Source organism: Podarcis liolepis, assembly GCF_965112155.1.
Source record: "Podarcis liolepis genome assembly, chromosome: 2".
Classification (NCBI taxonomy): domain Eukaryota; kingdom Metazoa; phylum Chordata; class Lepidosauria; order Squamata; family Lacertidae; genus Podarcis; species Podarcis liolepis.
The window spans coordinates 73921429-73939382 of record NC_139555.1 but is presented as its reverse complement, the minus strand read 5'-3'; the positions used below and the strand labels follow the sequence as shown (position 1 = coordinate 73939382).

Below are 17954 nucleotides of genomic sequence, written 5' to 3'. Positions count from 1 at the left end.
ATCTACCTGTAGTTTCGCTAATAAAGGATGTGTTTCACAACATGGCCTGCTGAAAATAAGAAACATTTGCACTCATTTAGACTCTCTCCTTTCTAATCCCTCCCAAACTTACAATGCTATCTCTGAAGTCTAATCCCCTGGCTTGGTTATCAAAAACAAACAAACAAACAAACAAACAAACAAACCAGCTTTTCTTATACAATACATGAATGAACACATTAATAGGCATTAAAAGTGTACACGACTCATTCAATCAAAGCACAAAAATACATTTCTCCTTCACTGGAATGATTCTCTTCCTTTGCAGTGACTATCAGACTCCAATTTGTGATTGGAATGCCAGGTTCATTGACAACAGAAGCAGTGCAGGTGTGCATTTGTTGAATTTCCACCTGTGGTCTAGCTGTGAAAGGTACAAAAAAACTTGCCAGGGGGAAAAACAAACTAGAAAGGGAGAAAAATCTCAATTATATAATACTTCTATCACTTTGAGGAGATAGAAGCATAATGAGAAAACCTTTAGCATTTAAAGTTCATGTAGCATGTTGAATGCAGTTTTACAGAACTCTATAATTATGTAAACGTTCACCAACAGTGATGTATGATGTGTATGGTAATTTTTCATGAATTCACTCATACGTATGATACAATAGCATTCTAATTTACAAGCAGAAGATACTAGACAAGCCACCAACCTTTTCAGTCCTTCCTCTGCCCATGCTGTTCCCGTATTTCAACTTAAATATTGCAGAGCCACCATTTCTGCCTTCCCTTTCAAACATTCTGATGTGTGTTCCAAAATCTGCCAAGCTTTCCATGGATCCAGTTACAAATTACACTCACATGAAAAAGTGTATTGTTTTCTCACAGTATTGTATTTCTCACATTTCAACCCTTTTGCAGCAAATCACATGCATACATGCACGGTGTGTGATATTATTATACAATACAAACTGGTTTGAATTGGAAACCCATGTGAGAACAACCAAGTTCCTAGTCTCTGTGGTTTCAGAGAAAAGCTTGGAAATGATGCTGAAGCATATTGTGTAAGAAAAACACAGGGGCCTAAATTGAATGGTAGAAGTTTCTCTCATCATGTTATTTTGTTAGTTTTCTTTATTATTAAAACTTAGTTTAGATTTATGTGAGCCGCTCATTTTTATCATAGAAAAAGAAACTCTGCTGAAGAATGGTGGAATATCCTAAACTTGGGTGAATGAGGGGATATTCCCAGTTTGCCAGGAGGGTTGATTTTGTTAATCACCCCCCCCTCACCTCCACAACATATTGTACCTGTTGATTGTTTTTTTCAAAAAAAAAAAAAAAAAGGAGGGGGGATTGATTTCAGTTTAGCACTTCAAATCTTTAATTGTTTCAAACCACAGGTGGGCGACTTCATTTTATGTGGCAATTTACACTTCCTGAACTTACACTTCCCATGAGAGTTTCTTCCTCCCTGTTAATTTCCCTTTTATTGTACCTGGCTTTTTAATTAGAGTGTTCCCCCTCCCTTAGGTAGTTACAGAACAACCGGAAAGGGCTGTAAAAATGAATGGATGTCTTTATTATGGGTTAGGTAATCCAGAGCATTTGTCTCTGGCACCACTCAGGGTCAGCTTTTTCCACCACTGGCATATACTCCCTGCACAGTCATGTTTTAAACCAACAAGTTTGTCTGGGCTTGTGCTTTTTAAAAACAAATCCCAAAGTACTTCAAATTATCTTCTTGTCTCCTCAGTCCTGAACGCAGCCTAGCCATCTTGTTTCCACCAGCCCAAGGAAAAAGATGCAGTGCACCTACTTCTACAGGTTGCTGCCAAAGGCACACTCCCAGTATTTTAAAAACAGCAGCAACAACTGTCTCATGTAGAACAGCGTTTGTTCAAAATAGCTGCATTGCAAGCAAAAACAACAGCCCTTGCAGGTAAAAGGAGAAAGGAAGAAAAAGGTAAGATCTCAGCGCCTGCGCCTGCTTGGCTGTTCCTTGCACTGGCAATGGCTCACTCACTCTCTATGTAGTGGCCGTGCATGAGCTACACATGCATTTGTTTTAAATTTTGGAACTACTCTTGCACTTTTATTTATTTCTTTTTTTTAATTGGCCGTTTTGCCTACTTGGAGTATGCTTGAAATGTTGGCTTTGGTGGGATTTTGTTGTTGCACTGTTCCAGATAAAGTATAAGGAAGAAGAAGTCTCCCCGTGCAGGAAAACACCTGCATGCATGCCCTTAATGGCCCTCAGGTATCCAGTACTGTACTAACTGCGAGAAGAGGACATCACACACGGCCAATATAACCCAGCAAGCACGGCCGACAAAAGTGGGTGGGAAACACTGAGACAAATTTAAGCGGAAAGCGCGCATATGTGGACGAAAGTGCGCGAGAGGGACAAAATTGGATCTGTGCAGTGCAGCCTACGTGCGCATGGACGCCCAGGTGTTGCGTACCTCCCGGTGTTTAGGCTGCTCGTCTAAGATCGCTTGTTGTGCCATTACTTGTCAAGATGAGTTCGCTGATGTCCATTAGGTGTCGCTAGTGTTCGCGCGAACCTTTGCTTAGAAATGCTGTACATTTCCACATTTTGTCCCTCCCCTCCAGCCTCCGCCCCCGTTGCTCTCTTTCGTCGGGTTTCCGACGGTACCTTTGGATCCGGAAGTCGAGCGGAGCATCAACTCTTTCGGCGATCGGACACGACGGACAGTGGCGCATTCCTGAAGCTTCCAGTGTCTTTGTTTCGGAAAGGGAGCAACTTGAGGGTAAGGTGGTGGGTTCGCTTTTCTGCCTGCCTGTCCCCTCGCCGTCTCAAAGAGCTGTTCCTCCGTTTTGAGCTGGTAACTTGGCCATTCCACTGCAGCTGCCAGGAAACGGGACAAAGTTCAGAAGTTGTCTCTCCCCGCCCCGCCATGCACTCATAAGAAGGTGCAGGAAAGACCCAGGCAGGGAGAGTTTAAGGAGCAGAGCACCTTGCTTCTTGCTGGGTTCCCAAGCGGCTTGCAAGTCATATAGAATGTGGTTGCATAAAATGAATCCTGGCCGCTTAAATTCTCCCCCACCCTATAGACTTGTTCAAAAGTTACCCCTTTGTGGAACCAAGTGTGCACTTCTTGAGTTATACAGCTCAACTATCTTTGTGGGCGATGGGAGTGTACACTCTCTGAATGTACCATGTGAATGCCCTTTGTGTAAATAATCACACATGAGTTAATAACATCTGGTAAAGGTAAAGGGACCCCTGACCATTAGGTCCAGTCGCAGACTACTCTGGGGTTGCGGCACTCATCTCGCTTTATTGGCTGAGGGAGCCAGCATACAGCTTCCGGAACATGCGGCCAGCATGACTAAGCCTCTTCTGGCAAACCAGAGCAGCGCACCGAAACGCCGTTTACCTTCCCGCCGTAGCGGTACCTATTTATCTACTTGCACTTTGAGGTGCTTTTGAACTGCTAGGTTGGCAGGAAATAACATCTGGACAAAACGCTAAAATCAGTGTGTGAAACTAAGGCTGCTTGGAAGCTACGCCCACTTCCCTAATCCCAGGTGAGGAACATGATCTACAGATACTCAAAGGTGTTTGTGCTCTTTCTCACTCTTTAAAATGTCCCCTGGATAAATACTGATGGAGAAAATGGGCTGCATAGTTTAGTCCTGCCAGTGCCTCAAATCACTTTGGTGTCCCGGCCTCTTGCATTATTTTACAATTATATATGACAGCAGATTACACCCCAGTTCTCGCAGTATTTGCACTGCAGTAAGATAAGTGCTGGTGGTTCAAACAGGATAGCACGATGCACACCACTTGATTTCTCTAATATTATTCCTGTGTGCTTGATTATATCCATACACACACACACACCACCTTTCTACCCCCTTTTGCTCAGGATACCTTGAACCCCCAGAGGAAGTGGGCTGGACTAGGTGAGGTGGTGAGAGCATTGTTTGCTTTCTGAGTTTGTAAGGAGATGAAATGGCAGCACTGGCTCATAAAAGGGCGCTGTTGGCATTCCTCTGAATTCACACAACTGTCAGATCTTGAGCTAGGAGATTATTTACTGGATTGCAGAGCACACTAGAATAGGCCCAGATTTGAAGGGAGAAGAACTGTACAAATGAGGTCTTGTGAGCAGGCTTCTGCAAACCTTGCTCAGGTCAATGCAAACTCAGATGACAATTTGCACATGTGAATTGGGCCATCACAGATCTGAAGGTTCTTCCACTCCATCTACACACAATGCTTTTCAATGGTGTCACAGTACACATACAGCTGTCACCTATCTGCACATGTGGCTCAACATTTTTATTGCCCCCCAATTGCAAACCTGTGGCCAGTTTGAGGAAAGAAGCATCAAGAATGTGGTTTTTAACCAGAAAAGGCTTAGCAGCGAGAGGAGGCAAAGCCCCGCCAGCATTTCCTCCTGCAGTTCCTACAATACTAATGAACGATCCTTTGCTTCAGGTGTCAAAAGCCAAGATAAGCATTCACCTAAAGCTGTATAATGAAGATGCAAGATTCACCTCTGTGAGAGGGACTTCTACAACTTAGGGGCCACCACAAAGAATGCCCTCTCCTTGGCTGCCGCCACCCTGAGCTTTTATGGGCAGTGGAACAACCAAGAGGGCTCCCTCCACCGATTTTAGCACCCGAGGGACTTGCAAAGGAGGAGGCAGCCTTTCAGATATTTGTGGCCTGAGTCATTTAGGGCTTTAAACACTTTAAATGTTAGCACTTGTGCACACACCATTTTGTGCCAGCTTTGTCAGTCAGAAAATAAAGTAGTGTCATCTCCCTCATAAAAAACCCCATGATTTATTTGTTCCATTTTCTTCTTTTTATTTGGTGCTCTCATTTTCAGGCTTCCCAGAATACCCTCTTCGGCAGTGATGGCTGCTACCACCACGCAACTGACCGAGAGCACCATCACAGTGGGCGGGCAAACGCTATTCTACCGGCAGGTCCAGCCTGCTCAGCAGAGCCCCCGGTTCTCTGTCTTGCTGCTTCATGGCATCCGTTTCTCATCAGAGACGTGGCTAAACCTGCAGACTCTGTCTAAGTTGGGAGAAGCCGGATACCGCGCTGTGGCTGTTGACCTGCCAGGTATGTCTGGATCTCGACAGGTGAAGGGAATCACTTCCACACCTGTGGGCGACTCCAGTGCAGTTATAATTTGAAATGTAAGAACCTGGCCCTTCCTCAAGGTCAAAAAACTGATGCTGACATCCAGGCCCTCGTTCTTGTTTTGCTTTTTAACAATGTGGTAAGTCTCACTCATGTATGGAAGAACATGTGCAAAAATTGTCATGCAGGTGTCTGTGCCTTTGGGTTCTGATCATACACATTTGGCTCAGTTCAGTTATCTTGCCAAGCCGTGGATGTCATAACCAAAGATAAATATCCTAAACTATGCTTGGGCTTAGTTGGGTATAACAGGCAAACCAAGGTTTAGGGCTGCTCACCTGCTTTTGTTTTTCAATGGTGAGCTTCATCTCCATACTGCAGCAGCATCCTCTTCAGTCCTCTGAAGTCTCAGCAATGGCCATAACTGTGATTTATCAACGTTGCCTGAACTCAGACATAACAGCTGGATCCAGGATGAGCATGTATTTACCTCCAAAGTCCAGCAACCCCATCCCCGTCCTAATTCCCATGCCCCACTATAACTGAGCCTGTGGCTAAGCCTAAACACGTATAACTGAAACAAACAGCTGTTGGCTTCCCTGTTCACCCTCTGCTTTCTCTCCCTCTGTTTCCCCAATTTCAGATTTTAATTTGAAAGCTCTTTGGGTCAGACACCTGACCTCTTGGACTCTATAAAGCACCATGCACACTATTGATGAAAAATAAATAAATGGCCGCAGTAGCAAATCACAGTTAGTTACAATTGTGGTTTCAAAACCAGCCCCAGAGCATGCTTTGAGACCCTGGTTTGGCAGTCCCCCTCAAATCACAGTTTGTAAGCTGGTGTAATTCCAAGCCTAATGTGAAACAGAGCATACAGTGGTACCTCGGGTTACATACACTTCAGGTTACATACACTTCAGGTTACAGACTCCGCTAACTCAGAAATAGTACCTCGGGTTAAGAACTTTGCTTCAGGATGAGAACAGAAATTGTGCTCCGGCAGTGCGGCGGCAGCGGGAGGCCCCATTAGCTAAAGTGGTGCTTCAGGTTAAGAACAGTTTCAGGTTAAGAACGGACCTCCGGAATGAATTCAGTACATAACCCGAGGTACCACTGTAATGGGAGCTTCCAGGCACATGTTCATTGCTGGATTGGTGCTGCTTGTGCATGCAAGGGTGTGTCCCTCCCCCCCAACATCCACATTGCTTTGTTAGCACTGAAATGCCACCCTCTACTCATTCCTCCACCCAATTTATTCAGTATTCATGCTTCCCACAGAACATGTGTGACGTGCAGTGTCTTGTTTCTTGCGGTCCAGGATTAGGTCGTTCCAAAGAGGCTACTGCCCCAGCTCCTGTCGGAGAGCCAGCACCAGCCAATTTCTTGAAGTCTGTCTTCGAGGCCCTGAAGCTAGACCAGGCGGTGGTGATCAGCCCGTCTCTCAGCGGGATGTATTCGCTTCCGTTCCTCTTCCAGCACAGTGAGATGCTTAAAGCCTATATCCCGGTGGCACCCATCTGCACAGAGAAGTTCTCAGCCACACAATATGCCGGTGTCAAAGTATGTCCGCCTGGCGGCTAGGCATGGAGAGGGGAGGGGATTCTGAGGTTAAAACTGGGGCAGGTCTTGTTTCAGCCAATGACACTTAACAGTGTCAGGTGCAGATGTTGGGGGGGTGCGCGCCGAGGCCAAAATTACCTGGGTGGGCCCATCTCCTGGCTACTGTCACTACTGCTTATTCAGAGCCCTCTCTATCCATGCCCAGTTGGCACTGCTGACCAGAAGAAGAGGAGTTTGGGTTTGATATCCCACCTTATCACTACCCTACGGAGTCTCAAAGTGGCTAACCATCTCCTTTCCCTTCCTCCCCCACAACAAACACTCTGTGAGGTGAGTGGGGCTGAGAGACTTCAGAGAAGTGTGACTGGCCCAAGGTCACCCAGCAGCTGCATGTGGAGGAGCGGGGAAGCGAACCCGGTTCACCAGATTATGAGACCACCCCTCTTAACCACTACACCACACTGCAGCTCCTCTTCTTTAGTCTTGCCACTGCTGATACTCCTGGAGAGGGCAAATGCAGGGGTATGGGCCTCAGCCAGTACCTTGCAGTGCAGACTTCTGACACCAGCCCTGGGAATTAAAAGGCATTGAAAAATAATTGAGGGGAATACAGAGAACAGCAGTACAGTCGTACTTTGGAATTTGAACAGCTTAGTTGCTGAACGTTTTGGATCCCAAACGATCGAAAACCGGAAGTGATTGTTCTGGTTTTCAAATGTTCTTATGGAAGCCGAACATCTGATGCGGCTTCTGTGGCTTCTGATTGGCTGCAGGAGCTTCCTACAGCTAATCAGAAGCTGCGCCTTGGAAGTCGAACATTTTGAAAGTCGAATGGACTTCTGGAGCGGATTCCGTTCAGCTTCCAAGGTACGTCTGTATCAGCAATTGCATACAACAGGGAAAGGGTTCCTGAGCTAATCACTAGAGGGCAGTGCCTACTGCTTCATTCTCAGGCACAAAACTGCTTTCAGAGATGCAAAGCAGGCCTATAATCAGGCCTACAAACACAAACAGGGAAGCTTGTTCGCTTTTTTTCTTTCTGCAATGACTGCCTATCATCTCATAAGAACTGCTCCAAGGATAGTGTGATGCAGGGATCATTTCACCATTATGAGAAAAAGAACTGCTTTGATAGCCTTCTCCCCATTAGTGGGTTGATGGAGTAAGTGTGATCTTTTACATGAGCAAGGAAAGTAAGTCTGCTTCTACACTCAGAAGAGAAAATGCATCATTAGAAGCAAGAGGGATTAGATTGTAACTGCTGCAAATCTCTGAGCGTTCCTTAACCTCTAAGTGTAGCTTTGTAATGTCTCTTGCAAATGCAGAGCACTTAATCTGACTGTTATCCAAATACCTCACTTTTTAATATTTTAAGCTCCTCCTCCTATTAATCTCTGGGGTGTGCCTTTGCCCAGGCAAATGTGGCTGGCAAATGCAAAATCTCCCCTTGCAAATGTGACCTTTTTTTAGCCCTGGTAACCCTGTAAGACAATAGCTTTGACAGCAGTGGGAATTCTCTGTACTTCTGTGAATCCTGAACATCTCTACCGCAGATATTCTGAGCTATTTAAAATGTGGGAGAGGTTTGTTTTCCTTGCTAGGAGAAGGTACTGCAACCAGGAAAGGATAATTCTACTGGCAGTAATACCATTAATAAAGGTTTAAACACTGAATAACACAGAGATCAAAGAGACAGCAAGCACATATTAGCTTCCTGAACTTTTTGTTTGGCACAGATCAAGGCAATTGCAGTGAAGCACGCAGACACAATGTGCACATTTGCACATTTAGTATAGGTAAATTGGACATCTAAGTGGAGCAGGGTGGGGGGGGAGAGGACTGGGGTGGTGAGCTCTGCCACCAACACATGCGCAAAAGTGACTACATGGGTACGATTGAGGACTGCATTTGCAGAGTTCCTGAGCTTGTGCACAATACAGTTTATATGTGCATAGAGTTATTTCCAACCCCAAACCTGTGTTTCACTTGAGATATTTGTTGAAAGCACCCAAGAAGGGGGAAGTTCCTTGTTTGTTGACTTGACCACACTTGACTTCTCTTCTTCCATACTTAGACACCAGTGCTCATCGTATATGGGGACCAGGATGCCCAGCTGGGGGAAGTGAGCCTGAACAACCTGAAGAACTTACCTAATCACAAGGTGATGCTGATGAAAGGGGCAGGCCATGCCTGTTACCTTGACAAGCCAGATGAGTGGCACCATGGGCTTCTAGACTTCCTGAAGAGCATAGAGTGAAGAGCAAACTGGCCTGGCCTGCTCCCAACCCACCCACAATGATCAGTGGCTTCCACAAATGTCTGGTGTTTGCTTCCTAGGTACTGGGTTCTCTTTCTGCAATTCAGTCGGCAATCGAACAGGAGCCAAGTCCTTTGGGGACTACACAATAATTATAGAACTAAAATACTTAGCAGATGGATCATGCTGCATCCAAAACATGCTCATTGCTTAATAGAATCATAGAATCGCGTTCCATTAATTGCATATCCAGAGTGACATCCCCCCCATTTGTCCCTTGGCCATGGGATTCATTGGGTCACCCTAATATATAAATATGGATCTGTTACACAGGCACATTGGCACCTCAGTGTGAGTTTGCCATTTCACGATCTGGCGTGAAATCCACCTCTTCCTCATCACTCACCCATGATTGTGAAATTTCCCCCTCATTTTAGTTAAATGAACACAAAAGGCAACAAGCCAGCATGCTGAGTTAGCTGAAACAGATGTCATGAAGGTGGGGCAATGTACGTTTCCCCAACCAAACAGTCTTTTTAGAGACTGCCTGCCTTGCTCTGTGGAACTTTTAGCTATCTTTGTCCTTGACATCTTTGCCAAGGGAAAATCTGTCTTTATTTCAGAACCTTTTGCTATGTCACTGCTGTGGTGTACACACCGTCTCTTTGTCAGAATCTGTTGCATCCTGCTTTGGGTTGGCAAGGCTATGTATTCTTGACGTGCCATGGTGGCAGCCAGCTGCTTTGTGGTGAGCAATTATTAGAGGGCAGGGCTAAGGCTGACTCAGTGATTTTAGGGAGGATCATTTTGTATGACAAAACCTTTAGCATCTCCAGGGCTTCCACTTTCTAACAGTGCAATCTGGTACCCATGTCTGCTCAGAAGTCCCATTAAGTTACCCCCAGGGAAATCTGCATAGGACTGCAGCTCATCAACAATGTGCATATGTTAAATACTATCACCTCTTCTGCCTGAGCCCAGCAAGAACATGTGGCTACCTATTTTGAAACATCCTTGTGCTCTACGGTTATCACTCTCATTGGTGATTGAATTACTATATGGTTCTGGGAGTCTTCTTAGAAGTTTAACATATGGGATATGTCAGAGTATTGTTTATCTAAGGTTGCAATAGTAGAAGGAAGAAATGCAATGGCAATGGCACTGAACACTATTGTTGGGGAACTTGTGGCTCTCCTTATGTTGGGACTACAACTCCCATCATCCTTCTCTACTTGCCATGCTTGCAGGGGGTGATGGAAGTTGGAGTCCAACTACCTCTGAAGAGCCACATGTTCCTCATCTCTGCTATGCACCTTGGAAGAGTTGGGGTGCTCTGGGGGAGGAAGCATCACTCACCACTGCTACTCTATATCTGAACAATTTTATCTTGCTTGGAATCAAAGGGACTGCCAAGTTAGCAAAGAGTGCAGACTTCCAATAATAAAAGTTGGATAAAGAAAATGAATTAAATCAGCTGTGCAGGCTCTACCTGGTTTTCCGGTGAGTTTCTGCTGAATGATACATTTTGTCGAAACTAATTTTTTTAATCAATTAAAACATTGATTTATACATCTGCTTATTTTGTCGATGCATTCTTTTTTAATATAGCTCAACCACACATTTGTGAATCATCCTATCTCCACAATTACATTTGACACTGTAGTTTGGATTAGGTTTTTGGAGAATGTGGGAATGTTGGGAAGAATGTTTGCTATTAGTTGAACTAGTCTTCATGTTGGCTTATAGACATGGGGAGCACATTGTGATTATAATCCAGAAAGCTCAATCTGCCATTTAGAACACAAAACCTGGGTTTTGAACCTAACACTGGAAAATAGCACTGTCTTGGGAGTTGTGTCAAGGTCAAGTTATGATGAATCTAGTTGTAAGGAAAAGACAAAATCTGAACTAATAATGTTTTTTAAAATTTCCTTTAGGGCTGTTGAAAGATTTCTAGTTTTAGTAAATGTGCACTTACTCAGATTTCATGATGCATGGCTATAGCATAAACAATATTGGTCTTGGGTCCTCCAGGGAAGTTCAGGGAAGTTTTTAATCTGTGATATTTTAGTGTATTCTTGGTTTCTATGGAAGCCGCCCAGAGTGGCTGGGGAAACCCAGCCAGATGGGCGGGGTACAAATAATAAATTATTATTATTATTATCCAACCTTAGCAGTCTTCAAAATTATGTGTAGCCTTGGGTAATAGGGTTTTGAAATGATAGACATACTAATCGGCCTAGCTAGGCATGCCCATGCACAGGCATAATTAGCAATGTATAGGAAGAAGAGATTCATAGGAAATATAGCTAGGCAAATCATGGGAGGTGCTGGAATGCCTTACTAGCAGAACTGGTGCAGAACACACAGGAAGCCATTATCAATCTAGACTCACACGGTCCGTTCTGGCTGGCCAACACACAACATGTGCTCTACCACTGAGCTATGGTCCCTTTGCTTGCCACCTTTCCTGTATCATTAGTGCACTGTCTCTTCCCATTATCCACATGAGATGGAATTAGATGCTCTAGCTTTCTACAGCTTAAGAGAAAATGCTTGCCAGCCCCTGGAGTAACAGCACAAATGGATTCCTTTAAATGCCCAGAGGATTATCATACTAATGGCCAAGGTGAACAGATGGGAGACAGGTTAAAGTCAGCCGCACGGCTATTCCAGAGCCACCTGGTCTGGTTCCTTTGTGCTCATTTTCCACAGATGGAGAGCAGACAGATGGAGCCAGCAGTAAGAAGTAGGGAGGTGGACTCTAATCGTCACATGGCACCCTGACTGGCTGAAGGCTGTGATGGCTGTCAAAAAACAAACTTTATCCTATTAGGCAGAGGATTTGCTGGCAGGGGGCTGGCAAGTCCGGGAGTCTGATTCCCACACAGTCAGCAACTTCCATCTATAGCTAGGATCTAAAGCACTGGGATTGACTGCACCTCAAAGGAAGGAGAGTGCTCTGCTCTGGCATGTCAGTCAAGTTGGGTTCCTCGCTACTGAAATTTTGTGGCACGAAAACACATCAAAGTAAATGGAATGTGGAGTGGAGCCATATGTGGAATACCATCAGTGTGAAATAAGTATCTCTTATGGGGCGATATCCAAATCTCAAGGATCAGCAACAGCTATATTGGCCAAGAATATAATCTGCCAAGGTGACGTGACCTTCAGTGCATTTTCATGCCAAGAGATGCTAGCTGGGTGTCTTATTTCTAGAAAAAAAATCCATTTTCTCTAACTATTCATGCTGGCATTCAACAAGACTAAAATGTCTGAAGAAAATCTCATCTAGTCTGGATTGTCGATGGAACTTTGAAAATGAATATGAGCAGAACAGAAGCTCAATTAATTATTGCTATTCTACTTCAAAACACGAGTCCTTCCTGCAGATCTTAGTTCACACAGCCTTGGTAGCCATTCATCTAGGTGTAACCACATTAGTGGCAGGCCTGGAGCCTAGCTAGATACAACTGCAACCCAGTTTGAACAAAGGGGCCTGAGGCCATAGCTCAGTGGTAGAGCATCTGTGTATGGGGAAGGCCCCAGACTCAATCCATGGCATCTTCAGATAGGGTTGGGAATGTCCCAGTCTGAGACCCTGGATAGCCACTACCAGGCAGTATGGGCGGTACTGAGGTAAATGGATGAAATGGGCTGATTAATTATAAGGCAGCTTCCTGTGCTGAGGCTGCAGAAGTCATTGACTGGCTGAAGGCCAAATATCAGAGCAGAGGAGGAGCAGGCAAGCCTGGTGTCAGTTTGAGTGGGCTGTGGGCAAAGATCCCTCTAGGGAAAGCCCCCCCTTTCCAACAAACTACAACTGAAATACCCTCTTCTACTCCCCTATTAAAGGAGCAGGAGCCCTGTCCTCTTTCTCATCTGCCCCCCCATGTAGTTTTTGCTCCCCCTGCTTTCCATTTGAGATCACTGTTGCACCACAAGAGCCAAGTACTGTACAGCCTCTCTGTTTAAGCTTCAGGTGAGCTGTTAAGACCTTTTAATTTTGCTGAGCTTTTAGCATGGGTTAAAATCCCGTCTCGTTTCTATGCTGAATCTGTTTTATTATACAAAATGTATTTAGTCATGTGGATTTTTTCCTCAGGGCTTTATGTATTTTAGTAGCTTTTGGGGGCAGGTAAGCTGCTTTTGAGCTTATTTCATAAGGAAACATGGAGTATGCATAAGTAAAGAAATAAGTTTGGAGAGGCAGTTACATACCTTTGGTAGACCTGATTTTCAAGGCAGCTAGAAATTGAGAAGGAAAAGTCAACTTTGCAGTAGTTTTAGAAAGTGGAAAGCTCTGTGGCGGAGTAGCCTCTTACCGTTTTTCACTGACACTGGTAGCTGCATTGCTTTGAAGCTGAGGTGAGAAACATCAGGATGTCCACACATGATCGTAAAATCAATAGAACTAGAAATAAAAGCCACCCAACAAGTATCTATTGTGCAAAAAAAGAGTGCCATTTCCTTTCATTTTCTCATAGCAGCTAATACTTTGTTTAGGAACATACCTATGCTCTGGAATTTTGAAGCCCCGTGAATGACAACCATCTAGGTGCCAATCGAGGGACTGGCAAACCACCTCCCCACATTTGCACAGCCATAGAGTTGCCCCAGAAGTAGTCACATTGACCCCGCCATTAGCGGACTGCTAGAGAGAATGTTAATAAATCTGCCTCTCCTAGCCATGGCCCTAGGCCCACACTTTCTCCCTTCCCTTCCAAGAAGCTCCTGTTACTTACCCATCCATCTATGCCCTGTCCACAAGCACGGGGTATTTCTGTGCAACGCTGACTTGGCTCCATCATCAACACAAGGCATTGCTTCCGCAATCCACAGTCCTACCTTACAGTAGGTTCAGGGCTGGCACATTTCTGCTCCTGACAGATAGATGCTTGGCACTAAGCCTTAAATGTAGTCATGGGGTGTACAACAATGGCAGGCTCACTCTCCCCACCCCACCATCTCCGAAGCAGTTGTGGTGAAGTGCACACACAACCTGTTGTGTGGTTAGTTGCACCCAACTCCTCTCTTTGGGTAGCCAGCAGCAGCAGATCACATTACTGTGCAGCTTTTCTCTCTCATCCCACACGAGTGTCACATTCCTCTGCCAAGGCTGTGCTGGCAATTGTTAGATGATAGAAATGGCATTCTTCATCCCATGCTTCAGTTTCTATTCTGTTGTGGACAAATAGGGCCAGGGAGGGGTTTTTTCCTCCCCTTTTGCATTTGTAGCAGTTCTCTTCCACCCAACTACTTCAGTTATCAAGTATTTCCAGAAGATGAAAATTCAAGTGCATTGGGTGGCATCATAGAGATATAGTCTAACACAGCTTCCTTTCCTTTCTTTCTACACATATACACCCTCTTTCTGGCTCCAGTATATGGGGTGAGAAAGAATTTTTGTCCAAGTCAGACTGGGAACTGACCATCTTGAGTATTCTCTCCTCCCCCCAAAGATGTACTTCAGTGAGTAAACCTAGGTGCTCTGAAAATCCCTTTCTGCAACGTACCTTCTCTTTTCTTATAGGACAATGTAGTATAGGTTGCAAAGGTTCAGTATGGGTGGCGCTGTGTTTTAAAGCACTGAGCCTCTTGGGCTTGCCAGTCATAAGGTCGGTGGTTTGAATCTGCACAGCAGGGTAAGCTCCCATTGTTCTGTCCCATCTTCTGCTAACCTAGCAGTTCAAAAGCGTACCAGTGCAAGTAGATAAATAGGTACCACTGTGGCAGGAAGGTAAATGGCATTTCCGTGCGCTCTGGCTTCCGTCACAGTGTCCTGTTGCACCAGTAGTGGTTTAGTCATGCTGGCCACATGACCCTGAAAGCTGTCTGTGTACAAACAGTGGCTCCCTCAGCCTGAAGCGAGATGAACGCAGCATCCCATGGTCACCTTTGGCTGGACTTAACCATCCAGGGGTCCTTCACCTTAGTGCCTGTGTGTGTGTATGTGTGTGTGCGTGCATGCATGCACACATTCACAGATTTATTTGCATGAGTAAATGGGAGCCACACATATTAACGCCAACAACTTGCCTTGTTTAGGGCTTGGGACTGATGATTGACATGCTTGTGGTGCTTGGAAGACCATGATGGTTCATTCACACATGGATGTCATCATGATGATACTGCAGCCACCAGGTGATTAACCTGCACATGCGAATCAACTCTATATGCCTTTATTTTTCTGACACCAACAACTCTATATTAAGCTAAACTAGACACATACACTTAAACAGTAGCTGCATGACTACAGGATGGCAAGCAGGATGCTGTTATGGGATGCTAAGGAGTTCACTTCATTATTTCCATTGTAAATTCTCAGTCCTCTCCTATTCTCTGTTGCAAACAGGTAGTTGAATTACAAGACCCACTGCTGGATGGACAATGACAAATTTAGCTAAGAAAGGGTCCCTGTTACTCTAATAATCAAGGACCGGTACCTCAAATCCTCCTAAACCATGATGGGGGAAGTGCATGGAACACAGATATCAAGAGTACCCAAATAATAATGCTGTAGAGACCAATGTGGGAGATGTGTCTTGCTGCAGTTGGGGCAAATTAAGGTATCCAGTTGTGCTGCTGCAGATGCACCATGGCGTTTCTCCTCTCTGCTGACATTAATGACAAGTTATTGTGCTCAACTTGAATGAAGTTGATGCAACGGATCTGGGGAAAGGAGAGGCTCATTGCAATAACCCGAATCCCTGGGTCTCCGCCAGCCTCAGAACTGTGCACTCAATCAGTGAGGAAATCCAATGAATGAACTACGTAAGTTTAAAAGCACTGAGAGTGACCCGTGGATAATCAGGGGCTCTTTCACTTTCCAACAATTGGCCTCCTCTTGAGTTAAAAGAATTGCGCGGCGCCCACAATTAATTCGCAGCAAGCGCCCAGTGACCTGAGAGAGAGCCCGCAGAGTGGGGCAGCAGGGGCAAGATCTCTGAACCACCCAAAGTGCACGATCAAAAGAAATCAGGCAGGCTTCTGGGCAGACAACAAGCAGGCAAAGGCGGCCACCTGGATTTCGAGTAAACAAATCAAGGGAGGGCGAGCGCTAAGCAGCGTGAAACGAGGCAGTGCAAGTCCTGCAGCCCGAACGGAGGAGGCCAGCCTCCCAGCTCCACCCTGCCCTCGATGGCGGGACCCCAGGCGGCCCGGGCCCGCGGCGGGTCGCTTTCCGGGAAATGAATACAAAAGAGGGTGAGCGATCTGCGTTGCCGGGAGGGGGGGGGCGTGGAATGTCCCTGTCCTTGGCAGATGGTCTTACCCAGTGTGCATTGTTCCTTTAGTGTCTTCTTTATCCGCTGTAATTGGATCCTGGAGGGAGCCGGCGAGCAAAGGAGGGGCCGAGGGCGGCTGGGCGGGATTGCAGGGGGAGGCAAAAGAGTCCCGAGGCTTCGGCCTCCCTCGCCTGTCAAGCCTTTGATTTCATTGTTCCGGGCTGATGTCACTCCCAGTTGTCACAGACGCTTCTCCGGGTGACAATGTGGGACTAAGAGGAGGCACGGCAAGGACCCCCCTGGACAGACCCCGAAGGTAAGTAAAAAAGGGGAATCGAGGCGTGTGAACGCGCGCGCGGGTCTGGCCCAGTACCCAACTTTGGGGGAGTTGCGCGGGGACGGTCGCTGAAGGACTCCCCGCCACGGGGAGGGGGTCGGGGACTCCATAGAGCACCTTCCCACCCGCCCCAAATTTCCTACAAGCCGAGAGCAACTTTGCACCAAGATGCGCCGCAAGGCTGGCAAATTGGGGGGGGGGGCGCCGCTCCGTCAGCGGCGGGAATCCCGGGCAAGGGAGCGGGGCGAAGTTTTGCCCGCCGTCTATTTGGACCGTGCGCCTCCGCGAAAGCGACTTGCCGAAGGAGCGACGAGCAAGGGATGCTGCTGCGGAGCGCAGAGCAGGCGCGCCGAGGAGAAAGCGCTGGCGATGCCTCCTCGGAGACTGCGCGCCGCCTCGGGATGCCTCGCCAGCCCCGCGCACTCCAAGCCCCGCGTGGCCAAAAAGGCAAAGCCTCCTATGGGCCGGGGAGAGTTCATTTCTTCCCGGAACCGCGAAGATTTGTAAACCCACCCGGCGGGCATGATCTGACACCCGAGGCCTCTCCTGAACTTCGGCGCTCGTTTTCTGCGGCTGAGAGCGATCCTGCGGTAGCCTCTCGCGGTTGAAGACAAGTTATTGAGGGGACAGCGGAGGAAGGGGGATATATTGCAACTCCCGAGGATAGAAGAAGCGGCGTGTCCTTGCTGACGATAAAGAGGAGATCGGGCACGCTTGTCCCCCCTCCACCTAAACTTCGTTCCCAGCTCCAGACCCTACGAACGTCCTCAAGCACTTACTGGGTACCCCTGCCCCCCGCGATCCTCCTCATGCCGCTTTCTTCTCAGCTCTCTTATGACCTTCAGCACCTGCCTCGTGCCATTTGTTTCTCCTGTATGCGTTCCTTTGAAAATTCAGGTGTTTGTTCGTTCCAAACCTTCTGATCTTATGTGCCTCCCCTGCACCCCCACCCCGCACCCTTCTAGTAGCGAATGTAAGCGCGCCCTCAAGCCAACTTAACGCGCCTTTCCCCAGTTTCGGCTCTCCACACTTCTGCGTCTCTCTGTCTGCTCTCTCGCCGCCCTCTGTTCCTATTGTACCCCATTCATCCCCCCACCCCCTTGCATCTCCAAACTGGCATGGCCTACTTCTGAGCTCAGCTTACTATTGTGGTAAGATCCCTGGGGACGTGTTGGGTGATGAATCTCTGCCCAGCTCATTCCATTTGTGACACAGCCTCCATTTCCAGCACCTGCCCGCCCCCCAGACCGCCCCTGAGTTTGGCAGCAGATTGCATTTGTTCTTCACAATGCACATCCTTTTGTTCCCAACCTCTACCGAATGTCAGTCCCCTCCCAGTCATTTCTAGCCACTTTATACAGACCAGAACCTCACGTAGGTACAAATAATGACAAAAGATGGCCCTGGGGCAGTCAAGGGCGAGAGATGTTGTCTCAGCCGGCCAAAAATTACTCATTC

The 17954-nt window shown here is 46.7% G+C and overlaps 2 protein-coding genes across 4 annotated transcripts in view; both read left to right on the top strand.

Moving 5' to 3' along the window:
- Nucleotides 1-1744: 1744 nt before the first annotated feature.
- On the top strand, nt 1745-10502 carry LOC310700005 (putative protein-lysine deacylase ABHD14B). 2 transcript variants are annotated; one of them, XM_083488799.1, is made up of 5 exons: nt 1745-1948; nt 2599-2756; nt 4851-5092; nt 6435-6676; nt 8751-10502. In XM_083488799.1, the coding sequence occupies exons 3-5, from the start codon at nt 4879-4881 to the stop codon at nt 8931-8933; spliced, it is 639 nt and encodes a 212-aa protein (XP_083344925.1). In that variant the 5' UTR covers nt 1745-1948; nt 2599-2756; nt 4851-4878; the 3' UTR covers nt 8934-10502. The 2 variants fall into 2 exon arrangements, with proteins under 2 accessions (XP_083344925.1, XP_083344926.1); XM_083488800.1 differs by lacking the exons at nt 1745-1948; nt 2599-2756 and adding an exon at nt 3453-3537.
- Nucleotides 10503-15671: 5169 nt separating this feature from the next.
- PCBP4 (poly(rC) binding protein 4) overlaps nt 15672-17954 on the top strand; it is a 40938-nt gene continuing 38655 nt past the window's right edge. The window contains exon 1 of one of the 2 annotated variants that reach the window (XM_083488749.1): nt 15672-16139. The gene's annotated coding sequence lies outside the window, so the exon portion shown is untranslated. Of the gene's footprint in view, nt 16140-16165; nt 16476-17954 lie in introns of those variants that run through there. The other variant, XM_083488748.1, reaches the window with a different exon arrangement.